The sequence below is a fragment of the Chelonoidis abingdonii genome, chromosome 16, assembly GCF_003597395.2.
Source record: "Chelonoidis abingdonii isolate Lonesome George chromosome 16, CheloAbing_2.0, whole genome shotgun sequence".
In the NCBI taxonomy this organism is placed as follows: domain Eukaryota; kingdom Metazoa; phylum Chordata; order Testudines; family Testudinidae; genus Chelonoidis; species Chelonoidis abingdonii.
Window position 1 is genome coordinate 22140167 of NC_133784.1, and position 23010 is coordinate 22163176.

The following is a 23010-nucleotide window of genomic DNA, read 5'->3' on the forward strand; positions in this document are numbered from 1 at the left end:
TGGTCATTATTATAAACCACTTACCCAGGGTCATTCCCTTGCACAGGCACATAGAGAGCGAGAAAGGCTCTGCCACGAGCAATCTCAGATGTTCCAGAGACAGGGCAACAACTCAGTGAAGGGAGGGTGTGGGAAATTCTTAGGGAGGAGGGGATCCCCATAGAAAGGATCCCTAAAAGAAGGGGGTTAAGGGGGAAGGTTGGAGGAGGAGGTTGTGCCTTTAAGGGCTGAGTTTCCCAGACAGGATCTGAATAGGGCAATCATTGAACACTGCAGAGACAAGGTGCTGGGCAGACAAGCAGAGGAGTCGCCTCAACCCATCTGCCATCCCGGCTAGATCTTGCCAAATGCCCAGTGCCCTGGCTCAGTCATGCAGCCTCTAACGCTCAGGGTCATGGGTGGGTTCAGTGCTAAGTGCAGCCCAGCTGCCATATTTACTTGTATGCCCTGCCCATGCGTCTATCTCATGGCTCTGCAGGGAGCTCTGGGGTGAAGCCACAGCCTGCCCAGACAGCCTGGGCTTTGCTGCAATACTGACTGTGAGCCTCCCGCAGAGCAGGGTTCCGATGGTACTGTGGGTAAGCAAGCTGCCAAGGCCCACACAAGGGCTTGCTGAACCCACTGATGTTCCTCTCTCTGCAGATTTAGCTGCTTGGGTCCCTACTAGACCTTGGGTGCTGGTTTACCCAGAAGCCAGTTCATGCATTCCTATACTATGGCGTCGCCAGACAGGATGAGTGGCTCAGATACCGGCCTGGAGGAGCCAGAGCTCAACATTACTCTCACCCTCCGGATGCTCATGAACGGGAAGGTAAATGTGCCCCTCTGGCTGGGATTCCCTCTGGGCTCTCCTGGGAAAACAACATTAGGAGTTCTACCCTGGAGCAGAGGGCTCCTTCAGGCTGGGATCCCTGGGGCTGGCCCAGAGCAGCAGCATGGGTGACTGGGATCTGCACTGGGCTCAGACAGACAGCTGGTGTTGAATTTGCAGGGCTTATGTTTCATTTTGCTTTCCCAAAACTAATCCCATTTAACAACAATCAAAGCCTGACCCTGGGACGTCTGTGCTCCAGCAGAGGTCCATTTTAGAGCAGAACCATGAAACATTCATCGGAATGTCAGTCCAAGATTACGTTTTGTAGCAAAACTGCAGAAACGTCTAGTTTCAGTTCAAGAAAGGATTCATTTTATCGGGCTTTGGAGAAAAGCAGTTGCCCAGAGAAAGAAGCAAGGATTTGCTGGGAAGTTTTGAGAGGGGAGATTACTATTTTTGCACATGGCTGTGTAACATGGAGCCATTACAAGTGCACCAAAATCTGAGCTTCAACCACCATCTACCTACCTAAATGATGCAGACAGACAGAGAGCTAGATAGATAGTTTTAAAGAAAAAAAAAACTAGCTGAGTTTAACTTCAAGGGACACTGGCAACTTGTTTTTTTAGATTACTTTTTTTTAAAGTTAATGTTTCCAATAGCATGTCATGAATTTTCTGTTTTCAATCTATTTTTAAAACACATGAGAGTTTTCTGTTCCCCTGATGATGCTTGTGGGGATCTTCTGAGAGAACCACAAAATCCATCCTTCCTTTCTTTGCCTTTCCACGCGGGACACGTCCTCTTAAGGGATTGCTGTAGCACGGGCCTCTGAACTCGCCCAAAGAAGTACATGCGATTGAGATCATTGTACTAGGGCAGGAGTTCTCACACCACGTTTTTCGGTGGCCACAGAGTTCAGCCACCAACTCTTGCTGGTAGCCCCACTGATACTTTTTCCTAAAATACTTCATTAACTTTAGGAAAAACATATAAATATGCACATCTACATGTCCAAACCATTGTCATTTATTTATGTAAGGGTTTTTTGTTTGTTTGTTTGTTTGTTTTTGGCAGTCTTAATAGTAAAAATAGTGCTGTGAAAAGTGATATTTGTATGTTGATTAATATGACTTAGTTTTCACAGCATACTTAGTAGCCAGCTGGGAGGCTGTGATAAGTGATATTAACCAACATACAAGTATCACTTATCACAGCCTCCCAGCTAGCTAGTAAGTCTGCTCGGAAAAGTGATACTTGCATGTTGGTTAATATCCCTTTTCTCGGCACACCCTCACTGCCCAGGAGGCTGTGGTGGCCACATGAAAAGCCCGTGGTGGCCGCATTTGAGAAACACTGTAGAGCCTAGGACAAAGCCCAGGTGAGCATCAGCCCAGCAGTGAAATACTCTGCAGCCAAGTGTCAACAAATGCACGCTGGGAACCAGCTGAAAACAAGAGACGGGCATTTTGCCCTGGTGCTAATGTCTCCCAGTGACCTGCAGGTTTGCTTGCAGCAATGCCTGCCAATGGCAGTGAGAGTCAAGGGTGTCCCTACACCTGCAGTTCCAGAACAAGCCATACTGCCACCCCGGGGCACGCCTAGTCCCTAGGGTGGATTGGGTGGGTCCCCTGTGTGCTCAGAAATCTCCTAACTGGGCTGCTCTTCTCTCTTTGTGTTTCCACAGGAGGTTGGTAGCATCATCGGCAAGGTAAGAGGCAGGTGTTCCCCACAGCCAGGACGTTTCTTCAGGGTCTCGCGGAAGCTGTGGGAGTCTAACCACCCTCCCTGTTCTTATTCCCACAGAAAGGCGAGACTGTTAAGAGGATACGGGAACAAGTAAGTGGTGGGGGATGGCACAGCCTCTTGCACTCCTGGGCTCTCTCACGGGGCCAGGCTACGTCCTGTGCAACTGACCAAAGCTGCCTCTGGCTCATGAGTACACTTCAAACCTCCCTCCTCCTCCTCCTATAACCCCCACCTCACATCAGCCCTGCAGCCCCAAACATCTGGCGAGTCCAATGGTGCCCATGCCCAGGCTTAATCAACTGCAGAAGTGGCTGGAAGATGCCTTCCCCTCCACATACACACGGCACACACTCCCAGAGGTGAGCCTGCTCCCTAGCAAGAGAGCACTCAGCCCCAGGCGACTCAGGGAAAGCGAAGGGGCGGAGCCTCAAATGTATGGTTAATGATGGTACCACCAGGTGGTGCCATTATACATAGCCTTCCAGGTTCTCTTCCTTCACATGCAGCAAATTTTGACTCTTAGGGAGATGTGCTGGTTTTGAAAGGTTTTGTGCAAAGGCAGCTTGGGAGAGAGGACACTGCATGAGTGGCAGATGAGTATGTGCTCTGCCTTGGGCTCTGACTGGAGTCAGTTCTCAAGGCAGAGTTGCTCCCTGGAACCAGACACGAGTGTTGGGATAAAATTCTTGGAAGCAGAGATTTACCTGCATGCTGTTTGACCATCCCATTTCAGGACTGGTGTAAATAAAGCAAGTTACACTTAGCGTATACCCAGACTCCACATCACTGAATTCTCCACTGCCAACCTGCAAGGCCCCAGATCTCTGCTACCGCTCAGCAGCACAAGGGCGTCACTGATGTCAGAACAGGACACTGGTGTCAGATGAAGGAGCAAGAATATATTGCACCTTGCCAAGTTAGGGAAATAAAAATAAAGGAACTAAGAGGAAGAGCAAATAGCCACAGTCTTAGCAACAAATAACAAGAAATGTATGAAATATATTAGAAGCAGAAAGCTTGCAAAAAACCCTCAGTGGGTTGCTGGACCACCACGGGCAAAGGGAGCAATTAAGGATGATCAGAAGATTGCAGAGAAACTAAATGATTTCTTTGCATCACTCTTCATCGCAAAGAATGCTGAGGAAATACCTTCCATGGGCCTACTCATCTCTATCAGCGACTGAGGTGTCTAAAGAATCGATGCTGGAACAGATGGATACATCAAAGAGCAGCAAGTCACCTGGCCCAGATGGCAGATACCCAAGAGTTCTGATGTGATTTAAGAATGAAGTTGCTGAGCCGCTAGCAAATATATGCAAGTTTTCATTAAAATCTATTATACCAGAGATACAGCTGGGATTCTGGGAATCAGAGCAGGGAGCTTTGCTTTGGTTCCAGATAAATTAACTGAAATGTGAAACAGAAATATAATTTAAAGCACCTCCATGATCATTCTATGGTGAGTGTAACCAAAGACACCCCTTTAATCTACTGGTATTGTTTGAGCAGGTCATGTGACTAAAGGAGAACCGGTTGATATAGTTTACTTGGACTTTCAAACGGCCTTTGACAAAGGTCTTCACAAGAGGCTATTAAGGAAACAAACAGGGCTTTGTGTGAGAGGTAAACCATTGTCATGGATCAGAACTTGACAGAGAACAGAGTAAGAATAATTAGCCAGCATTCATCTTGACACGACATTAACAGCAGGGGGCCCCATGGTTCTTCACTAGGAGCTGTGTGGCTTATTACATTTTTCAATGATCTGGAAAGGGGGGGTGAGCAAAGTTTGCAGAAGAAACCAAATTATTTAGACTATGACTGGAAGAGAGTGAGGAATTTGAGACCTAACCATGCAAGGGAATGAAGGCAACGCAATTGCCAATACTCAATTTCACTGCAAATGCAAAGTAGTGTAAATTGGAGGGATTAATCCGAAATAGCCATTAATTATGATGAATTAATGATTATTATTGTGACAACACCTAGGAGCTCCAGCGCCAGGTATGCCTCATGGATGGGGACCTCATTGTGCCAAGTGCTGTACAAACACAGATCAAAAAGATGCTTGCAGTCCAAACACATGTGGACGGCTTCTAAATAAACTGTCAGGAAAAAGACCTGGACAGCTCAGTGAAAACATCCACTCAATGTGCAACAGGGGGCCTAAGGAACAGGCTGAAGTAGAATATGGAACTTATTGTACAACTCAAAGGAAAGCCCTTAACTGGAACTGTGTTCAGTCTGTGTCACCCCATCTCAACCAGGATGCAGCAGAAATAGAGGGTGGGCAGAGACGGAAATGATTAGCGACTTGGCCAGATAGCCCTAGGAAGAGTTCTTACCCTGCTGTCTGGTTTGCTTTCTCAGAGCAGCGCCCGGATCACCATCTCTGAGGGATCTTGTCCTGAGCGGATCACCACCATCACAGGATCCACAGATGCTGTCTTCAGAGCCGTCTCCATGATCGCCTTCAAACTTGAGGAGGTATGGTACCCACCCCCTGCCACCCCGCCTGTATTCATCCTGCACCGCATCAGCCTGCTGAGAATGAAGGGCCAAGGAGGGGGGTGATTTGGAGGGTCCCCCAAGAGTACAACAGAACATGCGAACCCTTTTAAACAAATCCATGGCTCCTCCTCAACCCTGAGCATCTCTGCTCTCCCGAGGGGTCAGATTCTGGTCCCTTGGGGATCTGTTACTCAGGCTGATTGTATGGGGACTGTTCCATACAGAATTGATCTTTACAGAGCCAACCATTCGCCTGGGCTTGTATTTACATAGCACCAACTAGGGTGACCAGATGTCCCGATTTTATAGGGACAGTCCTGATACTTGAAGCTTTTTCTTGTATAGGCTCCTATTACCCCCCATTCTCTGTCCCAATTTTTCACACTTGCTATCTGGTCACCCTAGCTCCAACCTGAACACTGAAGATAGTCTCTGTGGAGCAGCAGGACCTCATTGCTCTGAGAGGGGGAACAGGGACACCCTCGCTCTGCGCTGACCCTGACCCTCAACAGACTCCACTGAGATGACCATGCCATGGCCTTTGGCCCCAGGATGGTGATATTCATTCCATTCCAATGCTGTACCTCTCCCATTTCAGGACCTGGGGACAGGAGCCGCCAACGGAGGAGCTGTGTCCAAACCGCCATTGACACTGCGGCTGGTCATCCCGGCCAGCCAGTGCGGTTCTCTCATTGGCAAAGCTGGTGCCAAAATCAAGGAGATCCGGGAGGTAAGGGCTGAGGGCACTTTACAGAACCTGTTTGCTTCTCCCCAGTGAGGCTGGTTCTTTACTTTCTGCACGTCTCTTCCCTGGAGGGATGGAGCCAGGCCGGTCAGTTTCGCTTCCTGTTTCTCATGCCACAGTGTCCAGCTGCTGTGTTTGGGTTCCTAGTTTGGTGCACAACAGAGTCTGTGAAACGATCCCCGAGCCCCTTCCTTTAAAGAAAAGCTTGAATGTCCATCCTAGACACTCTGTGTAACCTGCTGGGCAATTCGGGTGACAGCTCCCGCCCACTGTGACCAAGCCACAGAGGATGTAAGTTTGTTCCAGGCCCAGCTAGGGAACCAGGGCTCTACCACTCACTGTAGTCGCTCACGCTTTTAGGGTACGTTCACACTGGTGCTGGAGGTTTCAGCCTGGATCTGGGGGAGGAATAGCTCAGTGGTTTGAGCATTGGCCTGCTAAACCCAGAATTGTGAGCTCAATCCTTGAGGAGGCCATTTAGAGAACTGGGGTAAAAATCTGTCTTGGGGGTGGACTAGATGACCTCCTGAGGTCCATTCCAACTCTGATATTCTATTCTTGCTCACACGGGTGAGCCTGCTCAAGGCAGCAATTGCCCCTCCAGCTCTCTTGTAGACTTACCCTCAGCTCTTGCTTCAATTCCCAGCTGTCACGCTAGCTACTGGCTCTTAAAAAATCTGAAGCAGACCCATTTGTGGAGAAGCCCCATGAACTCTCCAGTCCTTGGACTGAGGTAGATGTGCCTGTGATGCAGCTGGCTCCAATCACAGGACAGGGGCAGGGAAAGCACTGCCCCGCCCTGATGGGGGTGCTGCTGCAGGAGACAGCATTACCCTGACACCGCCTCAGCCCCAAAAACCCTCTTGCTAAGTACTCTGGTTGAGCTGTTAGAGCCAGCGTTGCTGGTCAGTTGGGGCAAGCATGGGAATGCCCGAGCAGGGGCAGGTTATGCCAGTGCAAAGAGGTTGGATGCAGCAAGCTCAGCGGTGATAACGCCTTCGGTGGCCATGCAAAAGGTGTAGCCTGCACTGGCCACGTGGCTGCCTTCCTGATTCCAGTGCATGGGTGTGCAGAGTGGGGGGAGCCAGCGTGGGGTAGTACCAGCACTAGCTGCCCTTCCCACATTGTTCCAGGGAATGTGGGCAGCTGCTTAGCGCGCACACAGCCATTGCCAAGGGGGCCTCTCTCCTTGCAGAGCACGGGAGCACAGGTCCAGGTGGCAGGAGACCTGCTGCCCAATTCCACGGAGCGGGCGGTCACAGTCTTGGGCGTGCCAGACGCCATCATCCAGTGTGTGCGGCAGATCTGCGCTGTCATCCTGGAGGTACCCGCGTTGGGCTCGGGGGGACTAGACACACGGACTTGGCCCTCTGCCCCTATGCTGGAGAGCGGGAGGCAGGCTCGAAGGGGCTGGTTTCCTGGCAGCCTCCTACCCTATGCTTCATGGCTGGAGCCGTTGCTGAGTTTGCCCTCTGGGAGGATGTCATGGTAGTTGCTGTGCAATATCTTAGCTTTGCGACCTCCCAGCAATCCACCCCCCACTGCATCCACGTCTACCGTCTGCCAGGGCAAGACTGGGTCAGAGCCAAGACATTCTGGGGTGGTTTTAATGCCCTGCCAGCCGAGGCTGAAGGCGATGCAACAGCCCAGCCCCCGCTGGAAGTGTCCCTTGAAAGGCTGGTCACCCTGCTTTGTAGCCTCTCTCCCCAGTTACCACCCTGATGCCATGAGATGATGTGGCCCTAGCTGCCACTGAACACAAGGCCATGGGCACACACCACACTGCACCAATGCACGAGCCAGCCAGCCTCTCGCCTTCCACCGACTTAAGTGCCACGGGCTGTTTCCCAGCCCAAGGGCGGGGCCCCCACAGCGGGCAAGGCTACAGCATGTAACCAGCTGTCAGGCTGGGCATGGGGTCGGGAAAGGGGGTTAGTCTCCCTGGAAGAACCTGCTGATTTCTCCTCTGCTTTCCCCTCCTCAGTCGCCGCCAAAAGGGGCCACCATTCCCTACCATCCCTGCCTCTCCCTGGGGACGGCTCTCCTCTCGGCCAGCCAGGTAAGGGGGCAGCTGGAAGGGAGAGAGGGAGAGAACTTCCCAAGCAAAAACACTCAGGATTCCCTCAGTTCTGCACCAAGGAGATTCCCCGACACCCGGGCAACCGCCTTCCTCTCTTCCTGTTTATTATTAAGGAGGCGCCACATCACCTGAAGCTCTGCCCTTCTCAGACATCTCTCCTTGTGAGCCCTCTGCAGTGTTAGTTACCAGGGCTCCCGCTCTCACCAGCCTTTAAATGGGGCGGGGGCTGGCTAGCAAGGAACGCCCCAGTTTGGGGGCTGGAGGAGGGGGAATGTTCTCATACCCCACTGTTCGCGGCCACAGAACAACCCCTGGTGCTCCAGTCCTGGCCGGCTGCCTCGCTGATGTTCCAACGCTTTCCTTCGTCCCCAGGGCTTTTCCATGCAGGGCCAGTACAGCGGGGGGCCTCAAGCCGAGGTGAGTCCGGCTTTGCCTCCTCGGCAGAGGGGGCTCACTCTCAGTTCCACTGTGCCAAGAGATCCTGTCTCCTCCCATATGCCCTTGAACTGAGCTGCGGCATTGTCCCATTGCATGGCAGCAGAGCTGGCGGCAAGAGCCAGCTTTCGCAAGGGCCTGCTGAATGTGGATGCACCACACCCTTGTCAGGGAGGAAATATAACCTGGGAGATGCAAGCCTCCCCACTCCCCACCCCGCTCCTGGCCATCATGCACCAAATGCAGCCCTGGTGTGCTGGTCCCAATTACCCCAGGGGCAAATCTGGCCCTTTGTGTGTCCCACCATCTCTCCCATCACCTTGTCTTCCCAGCACAGCTCTCTCATCTCTGGGGCATGTTTCCATGTTGAGTCTCCATGCCTGGTCCTCCCTCATCACTTCCTTCCCCAGGTCGGGCGGACGCAGCAGACACAGCACAGGAGCCCCTCACTCCTGGAGCCACCCTACAGGGAGATGTCCGTGTCCTCCTCTCCCTGCAGCCAACTCCACCTGCCATGAGCCAAGGGCCTGCTGCTTCTGCTGCCAGCTGTGCTAGGCCCATCCACCACTGGGCGCACGTCTCCATAGGCCTGCAGCTTACGGCCAGCCCACATAGGCATGGCAGAGTTGCCTGGTGGACCCTCGTGCAGCTCTGAACATGAAGTGGGCTGTGTCCACGGTCACAGACAGGGCTGGTGGCTGCTGTTACTATGAAAAGCCCCTTTTATGGAGGGTTCTGCTGTCCCACCCACCCATTGTGGTTCCAACTGGCTGGCAGCCAAAGGGCTGGATGGTGGGTGACCCGAGTACTCTTTAGACGTAGCTCTTGTATTTATTTTCCTAATTTCTTCCCTGGGAGCAGGTGACAAAATTGCAGCAACTCTCTGGGCATCCTGTTGCCTTCACCTCTCTGGGCCAGGCACCCTCCCTGGTCCCAGGTAAGAAAACCAGCCCCGCCCCACCCTGTCCCCCCCAGCAGGTGATCTGCTCATGGAGGGCGCACACATCATCAAAATCCTCTGTGGGCAAGCAGGGGCATCCGCTCTGCCCACCCCTGCGGGCGGAATTGATGAACACAGGCTATGCCAGGCCCAGACAAGGAGAGGGGCCCAATTCTACAGAACCAAATAGACGTCATGAAACAAAGTCTGTTTGTCAAAGCCCCACACGTGCAGTGGCTCCACCCCTCCCAGCATGGGGAGATCTGGGACCATGTCTCCGGAGGATGGTGGGGGTTGGGTGTGCTAGGAGAGGGTCCATGGCTGCTGCCCTCATCTGACCACAGCTTGCTGCTCCCAAGACAGCTGGAGGGAAGAGGGGGCCAGCCAGCAGCCCAGAGCCCTGCAGGGAAACCCTCCAACTCCACTAGATTCTCCCTAACACCTCCAATCCTTGGTGCTCGGGTGGCCGGCACCCTCCAGGCAGGGTGCGGCAGGGATGGGTGTCTGGGATGTTTGGCCAGCCCCGCCCCCAACCAGCTGGGTATGGACAAGCCCCAGGAAAAGATATTCCCTGTGCGTGGAGCTCAGTGGACTTTAGCAGGAGCAGAGCTCAGAGGGGAGGGAGGCAGGGGAATCACTAGCAGAGCCCCAGAAATGTTGCCTTTTCTCTCCCTTTCCGACCAGGCCTGGACGCCAGCCCCCAGAGCAGCTCGCAGGAGTTCCTGGTGCCCAATGACGTAAGTGGCCGTTGCTCTCTTGCGAGAGCCTCCTCCCATTCCCACCGGTGCTATGCCTGCCCTGGAGCCTCAGCAGGGAGCCTTTACTGCACGGCAAAGTGCAGAGGGGAACGGCCCCAACCCACCCCACCTCCCAAAAATCCCCCTCCCTGAACATCAGGAGCTTGGGGACCAGACTCTGCTGCTGGGGGAGCAGTGTCCCATGTTCAGTGCTAGATTCTGGGTTTGGGGGAGACCTTACCTCCTCCTCTCATTAGGTCCATGCCTGCGGGGCCTCACTGGGCACTGCCCTGCGATGGGGAGGGGCAGGCACAGCTGCTGGGCAGGTGGGAGTGGGTGGAGTGCTAAGAAAGCAACTCCCCCTACTCCTGAAACACTCTGAACAACGTGGCCGAGCAGAGCAACTCCTGTGTCATGCTATCGAAGGGCACTCCAGCTCCTTCTCCTGGTGCCGCTCTGTCCAGCACTGCTGCTTCCACCCCAGCCCCCTGCAACTTAACCCCTCTCTGCTCCTCCCCAGCTGATTGGCTGCATCATTGGCCGCCAGGGCAGCAAGATCAGCGAGATCCGGCAGATGTCCGGCGCGCACATCAAAATTGGGAACCAGAGCGAGGGCTCCAGCGAGCGCCATGTGACCATCACGGGGACCCCAGTCAGTATCACTCTTGCCCAGTACCTCATCACAGCCTGGTAAGGGCCAGCACGCACACTGGGGGATGGGGCAGGGGAAGGAGCAGCCCATACTCTGGTCTGCAGGGCAGCAGAAGCAAATTTCTGTGTCACTCCTTCTCCTTAAGCTGGGATCTCAGTGAGACTGGGGGGCGGGGAGCGGTCACCTCTTCCACAATCTATGCAGTGTCCCAACACTCTGCCTTCTTATACGATGGGCATCTTCCAGTCAGACTGGCAAGGGTGTTTGTCACATGCACAAAGACTGGAGTGTCAAAGACCAATGCACCCTGAGCCTTAGGGACCAGCAGTTCTTTCATCCCAACCTTTCTCCAGCCCATCTTAGAGCGGGATGAAAAATGGGTCCCCTCCCCCTCATTGACTCAGAAATGTGCAGCGGTGTCTCAAGGGAGCTGTAGTTCACATGCCTCATGGTCCTGTTTGCCTCTCTAGGCCAGGCTTCCTGGCCAGACTACGTCTCCCATGATGCACCACAGCCTCCCTGGTAGGTATTTTCATGGAAAATTTCTAACCAGCCCCAGTTCTTGCCACCTTTCAGAAGAGATGTGGGATCTTCCAAGCGTCAGGGCTCAGTTTCACATCTGGCCAAATCACAACATGGGCATTCCCTTCTGCCTCTCAAACACTTCCCCTGCAGAGCCAGCTGCAGAAACTGCTCTGCACTCCCACTCCTAGGCATGGAGTGTTGCATAGCACTGCTTGTGCAGCAGCTGCCTTTCAGAGAAGGAGAGGGATCCCGCTAGACCTGCTCGGATCAGGTATAAACACTGGTGCCCTGCCTACGCTTATACATCTGGCGTCTGCATTGGTAAGATCTCACAAAAAGCCTCTGGTGCAGATACAGCCCTGTAATGCAAACTGCGCTGAGAGCCTTCAGGACAGAAGGGCTTATGGCCTCATCTCCACACAAGCTTGCACTGGTTTCTTTAAACCAGTTTAGTTAAGCTTGTGAAAACCCCTCTGTGGATGCTCTTAGTTTGGCTTAAAAGCAGTTTATTTTGGTTTAGTTTAAATCAGTTTCTAATCAGCTTAAACTAAACTGCATTAAGAGCATCTGCACAAATTTTGGCACTAGTTTAACTAACTCAGTTTAAAATCCCTAAATCAATCTGGCAAACTCCACATGTAGGTGTGTGTGTTTGTAACCCACTATTACATAGCATGGTTCTCTGTCGCTCTCTAGTGGCTAACCGGTGTATACGAGTTTATGAGTCAGCCACAGCCTCTGAAGGATCAGGGACCTGGTTTTTCAGGTTGGCAGAAGCCCTTCGTTTAGCCAGAGGTGAAGGGTTCAATCCCCACTGCAGGGGATTGGTGTTGCATGTATGAGGATATTACCGCACCCAGCCTTCTAGCCCTACTCTATGTGCATCTCACTGCCTCTCTCCCTCCTTGTTCCTCCAGTTTAGAGACAGCCAAATCTACCTCCCAGATGCCCCCCATCTCCAGCCCCGTTGACCTCAGCATGACCTTCTCCCAGTCCCTCAATCCATCGCCGGGCCCCACGCTGACAGCGGTAGCCACACCTCCTCCCACCTTGCTGGGCGGCCCTTATGCCATCTCCCTGTCCAACTTCATCGGCCTCAAGCCCGTCCCCTTCCTGACGCTGCCCCCTTCCTCGGCTGCGGGGCACAACGGCAGCCTCGCCACCTACACGACCAAGATCTCCACAGCCAACGGCGCCAAGAAAACAGAGCGGCAGAAGTTCTCCCCATACTGAGGCTGGTGGGTGGGAGGGTGGCAGGCCAGAGAGGAAGGGGGAGACCACAGGATGCCACCCCCCAGTTTGTGGGACACCAACAGCGCCACTCCAAGGCAGGCACCTGAGCCAGCGCCACCCCATACTGGGGCATCCCAAGCCATATGTGGGGATGGATGGAGAGGTAGGGAACGTGGAGGAGGGCAGCCTGGAGCCCAGCTGTCCCTGGTGCGTCTTCTCTGGACAATGGGGTGGGGGCTGTCTCAGCCTTGCACCCCCTCCGTCTCCCACTTCTCCACTCCTGGAGAGGCTGGCTCTGTCCCCGTTAGCTTTAGTGCTGTAATTTTTAGGGGAAGTTCCCATCCCCCCCAGCCCTTGGAGTTGGAGGGCACTCTCACCTGACAGCGCAGTGCGGGCCACGCTCACCCTGGGCGGGCGGGCGACAGGGCGAGGCTAGAGGCCAGTTTGAGCATAGCTTGAGGCCCATGCCGTGCTGCTGCTGGATGGCTGGGGGCTGCTGGGAAGGACAGAACTGGAATCAGTCACACTCTGCCCAGGAGTCGGCGCTTTTATGATCTCCAAGTACCTAGACTTGCACCAAGCTGGAAACTCAGACTCGAGCTCTGGCCTCCCCTCCACACACAGAGCCCTGCTGGGAACCAGGCAACAGGCTGGGTCAGATTTAGAGGGCTACCCTCCAGCAGAAAAGTACCTGGCCTGAAGGGAATTCAAGGCAAATGCTCAGAATATCACAGCGCCTGCTCCTCTTCTCTGCCGGGACAGGGGAGACTCCCCCACAGGTTCCTGTGACTCTGGGCAGGGGCATGGTCGGGTATATATTGGGCTAGCCTTGTGGCTTATCAGCTGCTACAGTAACTACAGCTCTGGGAAACTGATAGTGGCTAATCAGGAATGCTCCTGGCCTATCCCTGGGGCAGAACCCCAGCTCTGGCAGCTAATGCATGGGCTCATTTGTTCCAAGGACTCATTGGCTGTTGGAGTCAGTCGTGACTGGATGGAGACACCAGTCAAAGCTTCTTATGTTTTGCCCCTTCCCGCATTGGTTCCATGGAGTAACTCCTGGCTCTGCTTTCTCCTTGGAGGAAGCTCCCAGGTTCTGCCCTCCCAAGGATCCATTACCAGGGCTCTTCCCCAGACCGCACAAAGTCACGTGATGGATGGATGGATGACACCCACAGTCTCCTCCTTGATGGGAAGTTGCACCCTTGGAGGTGCATCCAGTGCCTTCCTCATGGGTGGAGCATGGGGTTGGGAGAGGGAAACCAGACTAACAGCCCTAAATAAAGTCCTTCCCCTCCCCCAGTTATCCTAACAGATCAGACCAGGGGAGAGAGAGCGAGCCAGGCCTTTCTCGCTCAATTGCTTTCCTGCTAGGGGGATCAGAGGAGGCAGGGCAGGACTGTTTCATTCTTAGACGTACTCCGCGGTGGAGCAGGTGCATCATGAAGCATCCAGCTGGGCTGTGTGCGTTGAAACAGCAGAGAGACTGGTGACTCCGAACAAGGGATTACAAGGTGCTAACAAACTGACTGAGTCTGGAGTGAGAGCATAGGGTCAAGTAACTGCGCAGCGAGACTGTTCCTTAGCAATCAGCTGTGTTCATCTGGCACTGAACATGCGCTGTCCTGGGTGTCTGAGACCCTGGTTCCCACTTTAGAAACACCATGATCCAAACAGCCTGTAGCCCCACTGCCAAATCCTGGTGATCAACAGCAGAGAGCAAAGGAGTCTACGGCCCTGATCCCAGCCGGGGTACATTAGTATCCCTCCACTGAAGTAAAACACTCACTGAGGACAGGGCCGTCCTTAGGATTTATGGTGCCCTACGCGGGATTATTAAACTGGTGCCCCTGTGCCTGTCTTGCTCTTAGCAACACGAACATAAGCTTACAGTATTGGAAAACTTGCCACATGCATGTTACTAAAACCAGTTTAACTTAATTAAGCACACTGTAATGCTGATGAATTAGCACCAAAAGAAAAAATTCTGATTTGACAGAATGATGCAAATAATATAATTTTTAAAATTTTTCAACATTTTATTGGAAATTTATATGAAGAGGTATTGAAACAAGGATTAGTTTTTAATTAAAAGCAATCTTTCTGGCTTTTTTGGCTGCAAAATCAGTAATAATGTCATCGTATGGCAAAGACAAAGTGATGTCTTGTTTGATTGCAAGAATAGCAAGACCAGTCAAATGTTCCTGACTCATTGTAGAGTGGAGATATGTTTTAATGAGCTTTAGTTTTGAGAAACTCCGTTCTCCTGATGCTACTGTTACAGGAATTGTCAATAGAATATGAGTGGCAAGTTTGCTGGTATGAATAAACTGTACAATGTCCATCACCAAATTTGCATGTGGCAACAACTCAATTCTTCGTACAGTTCAAGTCCATTTAAATCAAAATGATCACCATGCTTCAGGAGGCTCTCTAGGTCAGGGGTCCCCAACGTTGTGCCTGCAGGCGCCATGGAGCCCACAGGGGCCTCTCAGTGCACTCAAGTACTGGCCGGAGGACGAGCATCTGCCAAAATGGCCGCCGAAATTCAGCGGCATTTCGGCGCCGGCGCCTCTGGATGACATTGCTTGCCGCCGAATTTCGGCAGCATTTTGGTGGATGCTCATCTGTCACCACGGTCCTTCGTCTGGCGCCCGCCAGACGAAAAAAGTTGGGGACCACTGCTCTAGGTTCTTGCACTTTGTCATTAGTTGCTCTTGTTTTCCTATTTCGTTGAATTTAGTCCCGCTCAGCCCGTTGCCAGCTGAGAGAATGGAACCCCAGGCCGACAGTGGGTTTAATGGCTCAGCCAGGGTCTCAGCCGCTGGCCTTCTCAGCCTGCTGCCAGCCTGGGGTTCCTTGGGGGTCTCCAGTCCAGCAGTGGGTGCTGAGTGGGGCTGGCAGCCGGGACCCCGAGTGGTAATGGGGCAGCAGCCAGAACTCCAGGGCAGCGGTGGGCTGAGCCGCTCAGCCCGCCGCTGCGTGTCATCAAAAATCAGCTTGCGTGCCGCCTTTGGCACATGTGCCGTAGGTTGCCAACCCCTGCTCTATACACTAGTAAGGAGATGAGCATATTACAGTTGTTGGAGGGCTCTATTTAGCAGTAACGGGGCTATAGGAAAGTCAGTCAACATTTTTTGTTTCTCTGATGAAAAATGGCCCACTCCCTTCCCCATACCAAACTTGTCACAAATAATTGTCAACAACTTAATTTTCTGTTTTTAGCTAAGATATTGATTTTTATATATTATATATAGAAATTGAATTCAAGATTGTTAGCAAGCATTTTTGGCAAACAAATTTCCTCATGACAATCAAAAATGGTAACACAGTACTGCTTTCATGCTTGGCTCAACCCCCCAGCCTGCTGTTCAACAGCTGCAGTAGAAGAAGAGATAGGTGTAAACCTGCAGGACCCCAAAATCCACCTCTTGGGGTGCAAAGTGGCAACAGCAGCAGCAAACCCTCAGGTCCGGTCACACGCCAATGGGCACCACCGCCAGCCCAACGGACCATGGTGAAGTTAGCACAGCATCTGATCTCAGGGACGGGGCACCCGTGGAGCCACAGCAGCTCATCCTGCCCTGTGCAGCTCCCCCCGGATGAGATGGATCACTGCCAGTCCAGGGGAGAGATGCGCTCCCCAGCTAGGGTGACCAGATCCAGATGTCCGGATTTTGTAGGGCCAGTCCCGATATATGGGGCTTTGTCTTATATATGCACCAAATACCCCCACCTAGGGTAACCAGACAGCAAGTGTGAAAAATCAGGATGGGAGGTAGGGGGGAATAGGAGTCTATATAAGAAAAAGACCCCAAAATTATAAAAGTGGGACATCTGCTCACCCTACCCTAAACCCCTGTCCTGATTTTTCGCACATGCTATCTGGCTATCCCTAGCCCAGCCCTGTGTGACCATTCCAATCCTGGCTGCCTGCAAGGAAGTGAGTTACTTTCACTGTCATTCCTCAGCAGGTAAGCAGCCAACCTTCCCCCTCTCCCCCAGCACCTCATCCAACCCAGCCATTACAGCCCTCATGCCAGGGGAAAGAGTCACACTCACAGGTGAATTCCTTCCCCCACCCCTTCCCAGAGACTTCCCAGCAGCCAATCCCCTCCCTCAGACTGTGCTGCATTTGGCTCTCTCTAGGACCCAGCAGCCCTGCTCTTACATTCTCCACTGCTTCCCATCTGTCCGGGCTCCTGGCAGAGTGGTGCCCCCAGACCTAGTGGTGCCCTAGGCGGCTGCCTGTTCTGCCTATGGCTAAGGACGGCCCTGACTGAGGATCTGGCCTGGCATCTCCTGAAGTTCTGCCTCCACAACAAAGGAATCACCCCCTATCCCTGCCTCTCCCAACAGAGATCTCACCAACTGTGCAATGAGCTTCTCCAGCCCATCCTCCACTTGATAGAACATCTCTCCCAGCAGCCCCCTCAAAAAGCTTCCCCTGCCTGCCTAGCCCAGCTGTCTTGGAAAATGCTGTACATAGAATTCTCTATTTTTTCCTTCTTTGTAACTTATCAGCAGTTTAATAAAGAGACAAGCCTTGCAAACTCAGGACTCTGGTGGGGTTTAGTGGGCTCCTTCGGATCCAAAGTGAAAGGTCCGCTATCCATTCAGACCTAGCAAAAGGGAATGGTTTGGTGACTCTCCAGTGAGAGACCTCGCAGGCTAAAGGATGACTCACATGAACAGCTCCAGGGAAAGGCTGGCATGGGGCAGGGCAAAGTCCTCAATGGGAAATGTATCCTGCCTGCATTAAAGTGCTGACTGGAGACTGATGCAAAGATAACAGTTCAATTATCACCATGCTGTGCGCGCACCTGTTACTCTCCGTCCCCTCACAATGCAGTGAGCAGCTCCAAGGTGGCCGTCGCACCATTTGGAAAGGTTTCCATCCAGCCACAAAGGGTTTCTCCCAAGCAGGCCACAGCAGAATTGGCAACTCTCACACTTATTGGCATTTTTCTTAAAGATCCAGCTCCTGGAGTCCTTCACTTCTGGGAGACTATCTCATCACCTTTAAAAATTAAAGTAAGCATTTGGCTTTTCTGATAATGGAGAAAAGCTTGTGACCTTGACCCAGAAAGGGACTAGAAAGAATTCAAACTTTATGAAAAATATTCATGATTTTTAAGCCAATCCCACATTTGCTCATTTGTTTTTTGTTTGTTGAGGGCTGGCTCATGATTGTTTGTAATGCTTGGGCTTGCCAATGCTGGTACAGGACCAGTTCAACGCAGAACTAAAGCCCTCTGAGAATTGTAGTGCAGAAGGATGATGGGAGCTGGAGGTGTGAATGGGTAGCACCCCATCTTGGCCTGAGGTCCCCTTGCTGGCAGCCTGCCTCAGTTTCCCTTGTCTTCAGCTTAGACTATCACAGCTCCTCTTATTTGGGTCAGCACCATCTCTACTCAGAGCTGAATTTACTACCATTACATATCAGTCCCAAAATAAAGTTCTCAACTCTACCCCAAGTCCATCTTCCCAGTCTGTCCCACTGTGGCCTCCCAGGTAAATTTCCCTGCTTAGAGCCTTTTCTCTAAAGACACAGGATTCCTGGCTGTAACCTGACCCTTCCTTTCAACTGTCCCCTGCCTTTTCAGGTGCCTCTACTTGTTTCTCCCTGTATATCCCCCTCTCTGCAGGGTCCTGTTGCTCTTTATAGACTCAGCTCCTCCTTACCCAGCTGGTTCTTCTGATGAGCTCTCGCCCCATCCCTGATGTGACAGGCAGGTCTAACAGTGTTGGGGTGACCAGCTGCAGGCTTCCCACCCTTAAAGGGACAGGCCACCCCATTACAGGCTCCTTCAGCCTTTCTTAGGATGAGGTTCTGTGGGCTACTTACGCATGGATGAGCAGGAATGGGCTTACTGAGAGAAGAGGAGTAGCAGCAAGCCCACTCAAGGGGCTGACTGGGAGTCTGAGGGAGCAATCCCAGCCGGCGAGACACACTGGACTCATTGCAAAGCCCAGGCCAAGGCAGGATGCTGGCCTGGGCAGTGCAGACTCACAGCTCTGTCCCTTTGCCCATTCAGTCTGTCAGCGTCCAGAAGTTTAGACCCCTCAGCCCATGTGTCAAATCAAAGACGAGATTCCCCTGATCAGAATGGCCTGGAAAGCCCCTCCAGAGACCCAATCAGCTGGCATCCCCTTGAGATCCTTCTCTGTAGGGTATGAGCTGGAATCCCCTGGCAGAATATTGGCAGGACTCCCCACATCCCCCATGGAGTCTTGACTGTGATGCCCCAAGGCTCCCTTCAAGGGCACCCTATCAGCAGTGCATTTGAAGCCAATCCCTTTAAACCTGCCAGATAAAGAGCTTTCTAGGGCAATCAGACCCACACTACTGCAGCTGCCTTAATTAATTAAATAGCAAGAAAATTATGCAAAGGGAAGGGGAGGAGAGAGTAACACAACGGAGGTTGTGAAGCCCCATGGGACCGGTTTCCAAAGGAACCCAGCTTGCCAAGCCAGCTGCTCACTGTTCTAGACTGGAGTGGGCCTCGACCCCCCAGCTGTGGGGACAGGGGAACTTGATGAGAGTGGAGTGGCTGCCAACCTGGGTAAAAAGGCTGCTGGAGTGGCACATCCGCCCCTGCTGCCTTGGATAGCAGTCGGGCAGGCTGCATTGTTCTGCCCATAATTACCATTCAAAAGGACAGGACCCCCATGGCGTGCGACGCCCCCGCTCTCTGGGGGGAAACCGAGGCCCTGCTCCTCAGAGAGATCTAGGCCCCAATCTAACTCCCACGTGGATTTAGGCCCTAGATCCCCATTGAAATCAATGGGAGTTCAGTGCCTAAATAGCTCTGAGGATCTATGCCCAGCTTCCCAGAGCCCATAGGGAGCTGGAGCGGTTTGGGGGTGGTCCTGCTCAGCTTCCTTTTTTCCTGGAGCAGCTGCTATTGCTCAGGGGTAGGGAGGGGATGGTGTTTCAGTTTAACCCCTTCTCTGCTGGTGGCATCATCTGTGTGAGGCTTTTGTGCGCGGGGAGGCATTATGCCCCCCCGCCCCTCCCCACACTGCACACTTACTGCCCCAACCCTCTTGGGAACGGGGGTCTCTTCTCAGTCACCATCTGTGATTGCCTGGGCTCAGCCTCCCTGGGTGGTGGGGGCTGGGTGCACAGTTGGGCGCTGGGACTGTGCAGATGCCTGTGTGTGATGGGGGTGGGAGGGGGCGAGTGAGCCAGCAGATAAGAGGGAGAACGCAGCTGCCTTATCAGGAGCATGTGCAGCACGCTAGGGGGGTGTGCCTGGCTCCTGGCCTGCCCGCCAGGCAGCCCCATGTTTGAGGAGTGCAGCCAGGGAAACGGCTCTGCTTCCTGCCTGGGGCACCTAGTTACAACAGGGCTTGGGGTGGGATCTGACTGCCAGCATGCAAAGCAACTTGCTTCCCCCTTCCCAGGGCCAGCTCCAGGCCCCAGTGCGCCAAGCTTGTGCTAGGGGCGGCATGCTGCGGGGAGCGCTCTGCTGGTTGCCGGGAGGGCGGCAGGCAGCTCTGGTGGACCTCCCGCAGGTCCACCGGAGCCGCGGGACCAGCGAGCGGCAGAGCGCTCCCCGCGGTGTGCCGCCGTGCTTGGGGCGGTGAAATGGCTAGAGTCGGCCCTGCCCGTTCCAGAACTGGTGGCAGGGCTGGGGCAGGTTAGGGCAGGGGATTGTGTGTGGGGGGAACCCCAGGAGCCTCAGATGAAGGGAGAAGTCCTTCGTCCTCGGGGGGGGGGAAGGGGCCTCAATCACTGCAGTGCAACTCCCTCCAGGCCTTCTCCCCACTGGGCCGGGTGTGCTCTAGGCTTCTTCTGGGCCAAGCCACAGCAGCTAGGAGTCTGCTAGGGCCCTGCCACTCATGCTTTTGGCTCTGGACGGCCCCAGTTCACTCCCCAGCACAGTTGCCCTTGTGCACCCCCTCACTGAGCAGTTCCAACCCACGCCAGATTTCAGAAGCCACGGTCGTTTGCACAGGCGCTCCCCCCATTCCAGCACGCAACATTATCACGCTGTGCAGGGCACACCTCCTGCTCTGAAGGAAGCAACCCCAGCGGGAGCTGGAACCAGGATAAAGGCCACAACCAGAGGGAGAGAATGGTGGTTACAAGAACCAGGCGGCTCGTCAGCTCTCTCTTATTAAAGAAACTCACCGAAAATGCTCCTTGCATCAAACCTGGACACTGACCACTGGTGGCAGGGAGCCAGAATGCAGCCTTGTATTCACACTGTCCACACCACTGGAATAATCTTTGTACAAAATATGCCGTGTGAGGCATCATTTGAAAATGAATAACTTGCTGGTCAGTGATATCATGGTGAAATGTACGTAGCGACATTACATGTAAAGTCACAAACGTACCCTGAAATCATGTGTTTGCTAAACAAGCCTGTTTCTCAAAGACAAAGGACAAAGCTGACACCTCTAGCCAGGTGGCCATCACATAGCCTTTCCTTGGCAAGGAAGGGGGGCAGGAACAAACAGAGCTTGTGGAACTCCTTACCTGAGGAGGTTGTGAAGGCTGGGACTATAACAATGTTTAAAAGGGAACTGGATAAATTCATGGTGGCTAAGTCCATAAATGGCTATTAGCCAGGAAGGGTAAAGAATGGAGTCCCCAGCCTCTGTTCATCAGAGGGTGGAGAAGGATGGCAGGAGAGAGATCACTTGATCATTGCCTGTTAGGTTCACTCCCTCTGGGGCACCTGGCATTGGCCACTGTCGGTAGACAGATACTGGGCTAGATGGACCTTTCTCTGACCCGGTACGGCCGTTCTTATGTTATGTTCTAGCCGCATCTTAGCAAACAGCATGAACTTGCTTTCCCCATGAGCTGCCTTGTCTCTGTCCTCACAGCACGTATGAACTTTATCTAAGGGTAACTCTTGGGAAAATGCAACAGAGTCCTGTGGCACCTTACCTACTAACAGACGCATTGGAGCATGCAGCTGACGAAGTGGGTATTCACCCACGAAAGCTTATGCTCCAATACGTCTGTTAGTCTATAAGGTGCCACAGGACTCTTTGCCGCTTTTTAAAGATCCAGACTAACACAGCTACCCTGACAATTCTTGGGAAAATGAATTTCAAAGGGGGACTGAAGTGTAACAGTGAAGGACAAAATCACCCCAGGTTCTCTTTCCCTAGGCAGTTCTCTTTGCCACCTAAGAAGACAAAAAAAAGAGCCTATGGACTTTGGAAGCAGAGCCTGGCCTGAGTGCTTGGTTCAGAAAACATGTGGCAAGGGACTTCATCTTGAACTGAGTCCAGTTTGTCAAGCTGAGAGAGCGTTTGAGCTTTATTTGTCTTGTGACCGTTTCTGGCTTTAAAGCCTCCTTACTTGTACTCACATAAAATCTCTCTCTTTGCAGTTAATAAACTGGTTTTATTCTTTAATTAAAACTAATCCCACATTGTAAAGCATTTGGGTAACTCTGCTGAAGGCAGCAGACTGTTGTATGTTGATCCCCTTAGAGAGGCTATGGACTGTCCAGGAGAGGGCAGAACACATGCTTTGGGGTGGAGGGTGGGGAATCTGGGACTGGGAGCATGCGGAGGTCACCCTGCAGTGGTAACTAAGGCTGCAGGAAGCCAGATAGGTTTTGGAAGCCATTCTCTGTTAGAGGCTGAAAGCAGATCCCATATAAATGCCATAGCAGCTGTGGCTGTGAAGCTGAGAAGGGTCCCGATGTAGGGCTACCTCCTGGAGCATGTGGAAACTTCTCTTTCCTGCCATGGTAGCCATGCAGACTGTGTTTAGTAAATATCCTGTCTGCTGGTAATTAGCCAGAGACTGCAGGGCCCTCCAGCTCCCTGAGCAATTACACTAAGTGGGCCAGCCACCGATCTCTGCTACACTGGTGTAAACTCAGAGTAAGGCAGGGGAGTTACTATGGTTATACACACTGCCAGGGTAACGGAGTGGATGCTGAATGAAACCTGCCCATCCAACCTTAATTTGGCCCCCTGGGCGTGTACTGTCTGACAGGCTTTAATGACACAAGTCTGTACTGTTTTTCCCCAGAACACTGCCTCATTCGGTGCACAGGATGGATCCATTCTGAGGATGAATCAGGGTAGCGTACGGCAGCCAGCCACTAGCATTTCAGCTGCGTTTGTTGCAGAAGGTGTGCCGTGAATGAAGCAAAGCATGGGCAGCGCATGAACTGCCAATTAGGAGAGGCTAGCCCTTCCCTCCCCCACCAGAGGCCCCCCACCCGGAGCCGCCCCTCCCCAGAGTGCCGGGTGGGTGACTGGCCCCAGCCACCCCGAGTCCCCAGCTGCAGGCTGTCCTGCCCTAGCCCAGGCCATGGGGGAAGAGTGGGAAGCAGGAGGAGGCCGGGGGGAAAAGCATGAGAAGCTGTGATGCATGCAGGTACAGGGCGATGAACACCCGTAGCAGTGCTGCCTGCCCAGTCGGGCTTTCAGGCTAGCCATTGCCTCAGCTCTTCCTCGCTCAAATTGGGTTTCCTGAACTCCCAGCCTGGCTTGGTTGCTGCAGGGACCTGGGCCTCCAGCTCAGTCATAAAGAAAAAGTCCACCCCTTCCAGCATATAGATAAAACGTTTCCCACACCCCCTGGAAAGCTGAGCCCAGTCCCT

At 53.0% G+C, this 23010-nt stretch overlaps 1 protein-coding gene across 2 annotated transcripts in view; it reads left to right on the plus strand.

Moving 5' to 3' along the window:
• The window catches only part of PCBP4 (poly(rC) binding protein 4), a 32761-nt gene extending 17842 nt beyond the window's left edge, over positions 1 to 14919 (plus strand). The window contains exons 2-13 of one of the 2 annotated variants that reach the window (XM_032791290.2): positions 643 to 811; positions 2502 to 2525; positions 2621 to 2653; positions 4934 to 5050; positions 5673 to 5804; positions 7015 to 7143; positions 7804 to 7878; positions 8272 to 8316; positions 9196 to 9271; positions 9959 to 10011; positions 10532 to 10701; positions 12106 to 14919. In XM_032791290.2, coding sequence (XP_032647181.1) covers positions 701 to 811; positions 2502 to 2525; positions 2621 to 2653; positions 4934 to 5050; positions 5673 to 5804; positions 7015 to 7143; positions 7804 to 7878; positions 8272 to 8316; positions 9196 to 9271; positions 9959 to 10011; positions 10532 to 10701; positions 12106 to 12421 — 1281 coding nt within the window. In that variant the 5' untranslated portion in view covers positions 643 to 700 and the 3' untranslated portion in view covers positions 12422 to 14919. The remainder of the gene's footprint in view (positions 1 to 642; positions 812 to 2501; positions 2526 to 2620; positions 2654 to 4933; positions 5051 to 5672; positions 5805 to 7014; positions 7144 to 7803; positions 7879 to 8271; positions 8317 to 9195; positions 9272 to 9958; positions 10012 to 10531; positions 10702 to 12105) is intronic. The other variant, XM_032791308.2, reaches the window with a different exon arrangement.
• The last annotated feature ends 8091 nt before the right edge of the window (positions 14920 to 23010 follow it).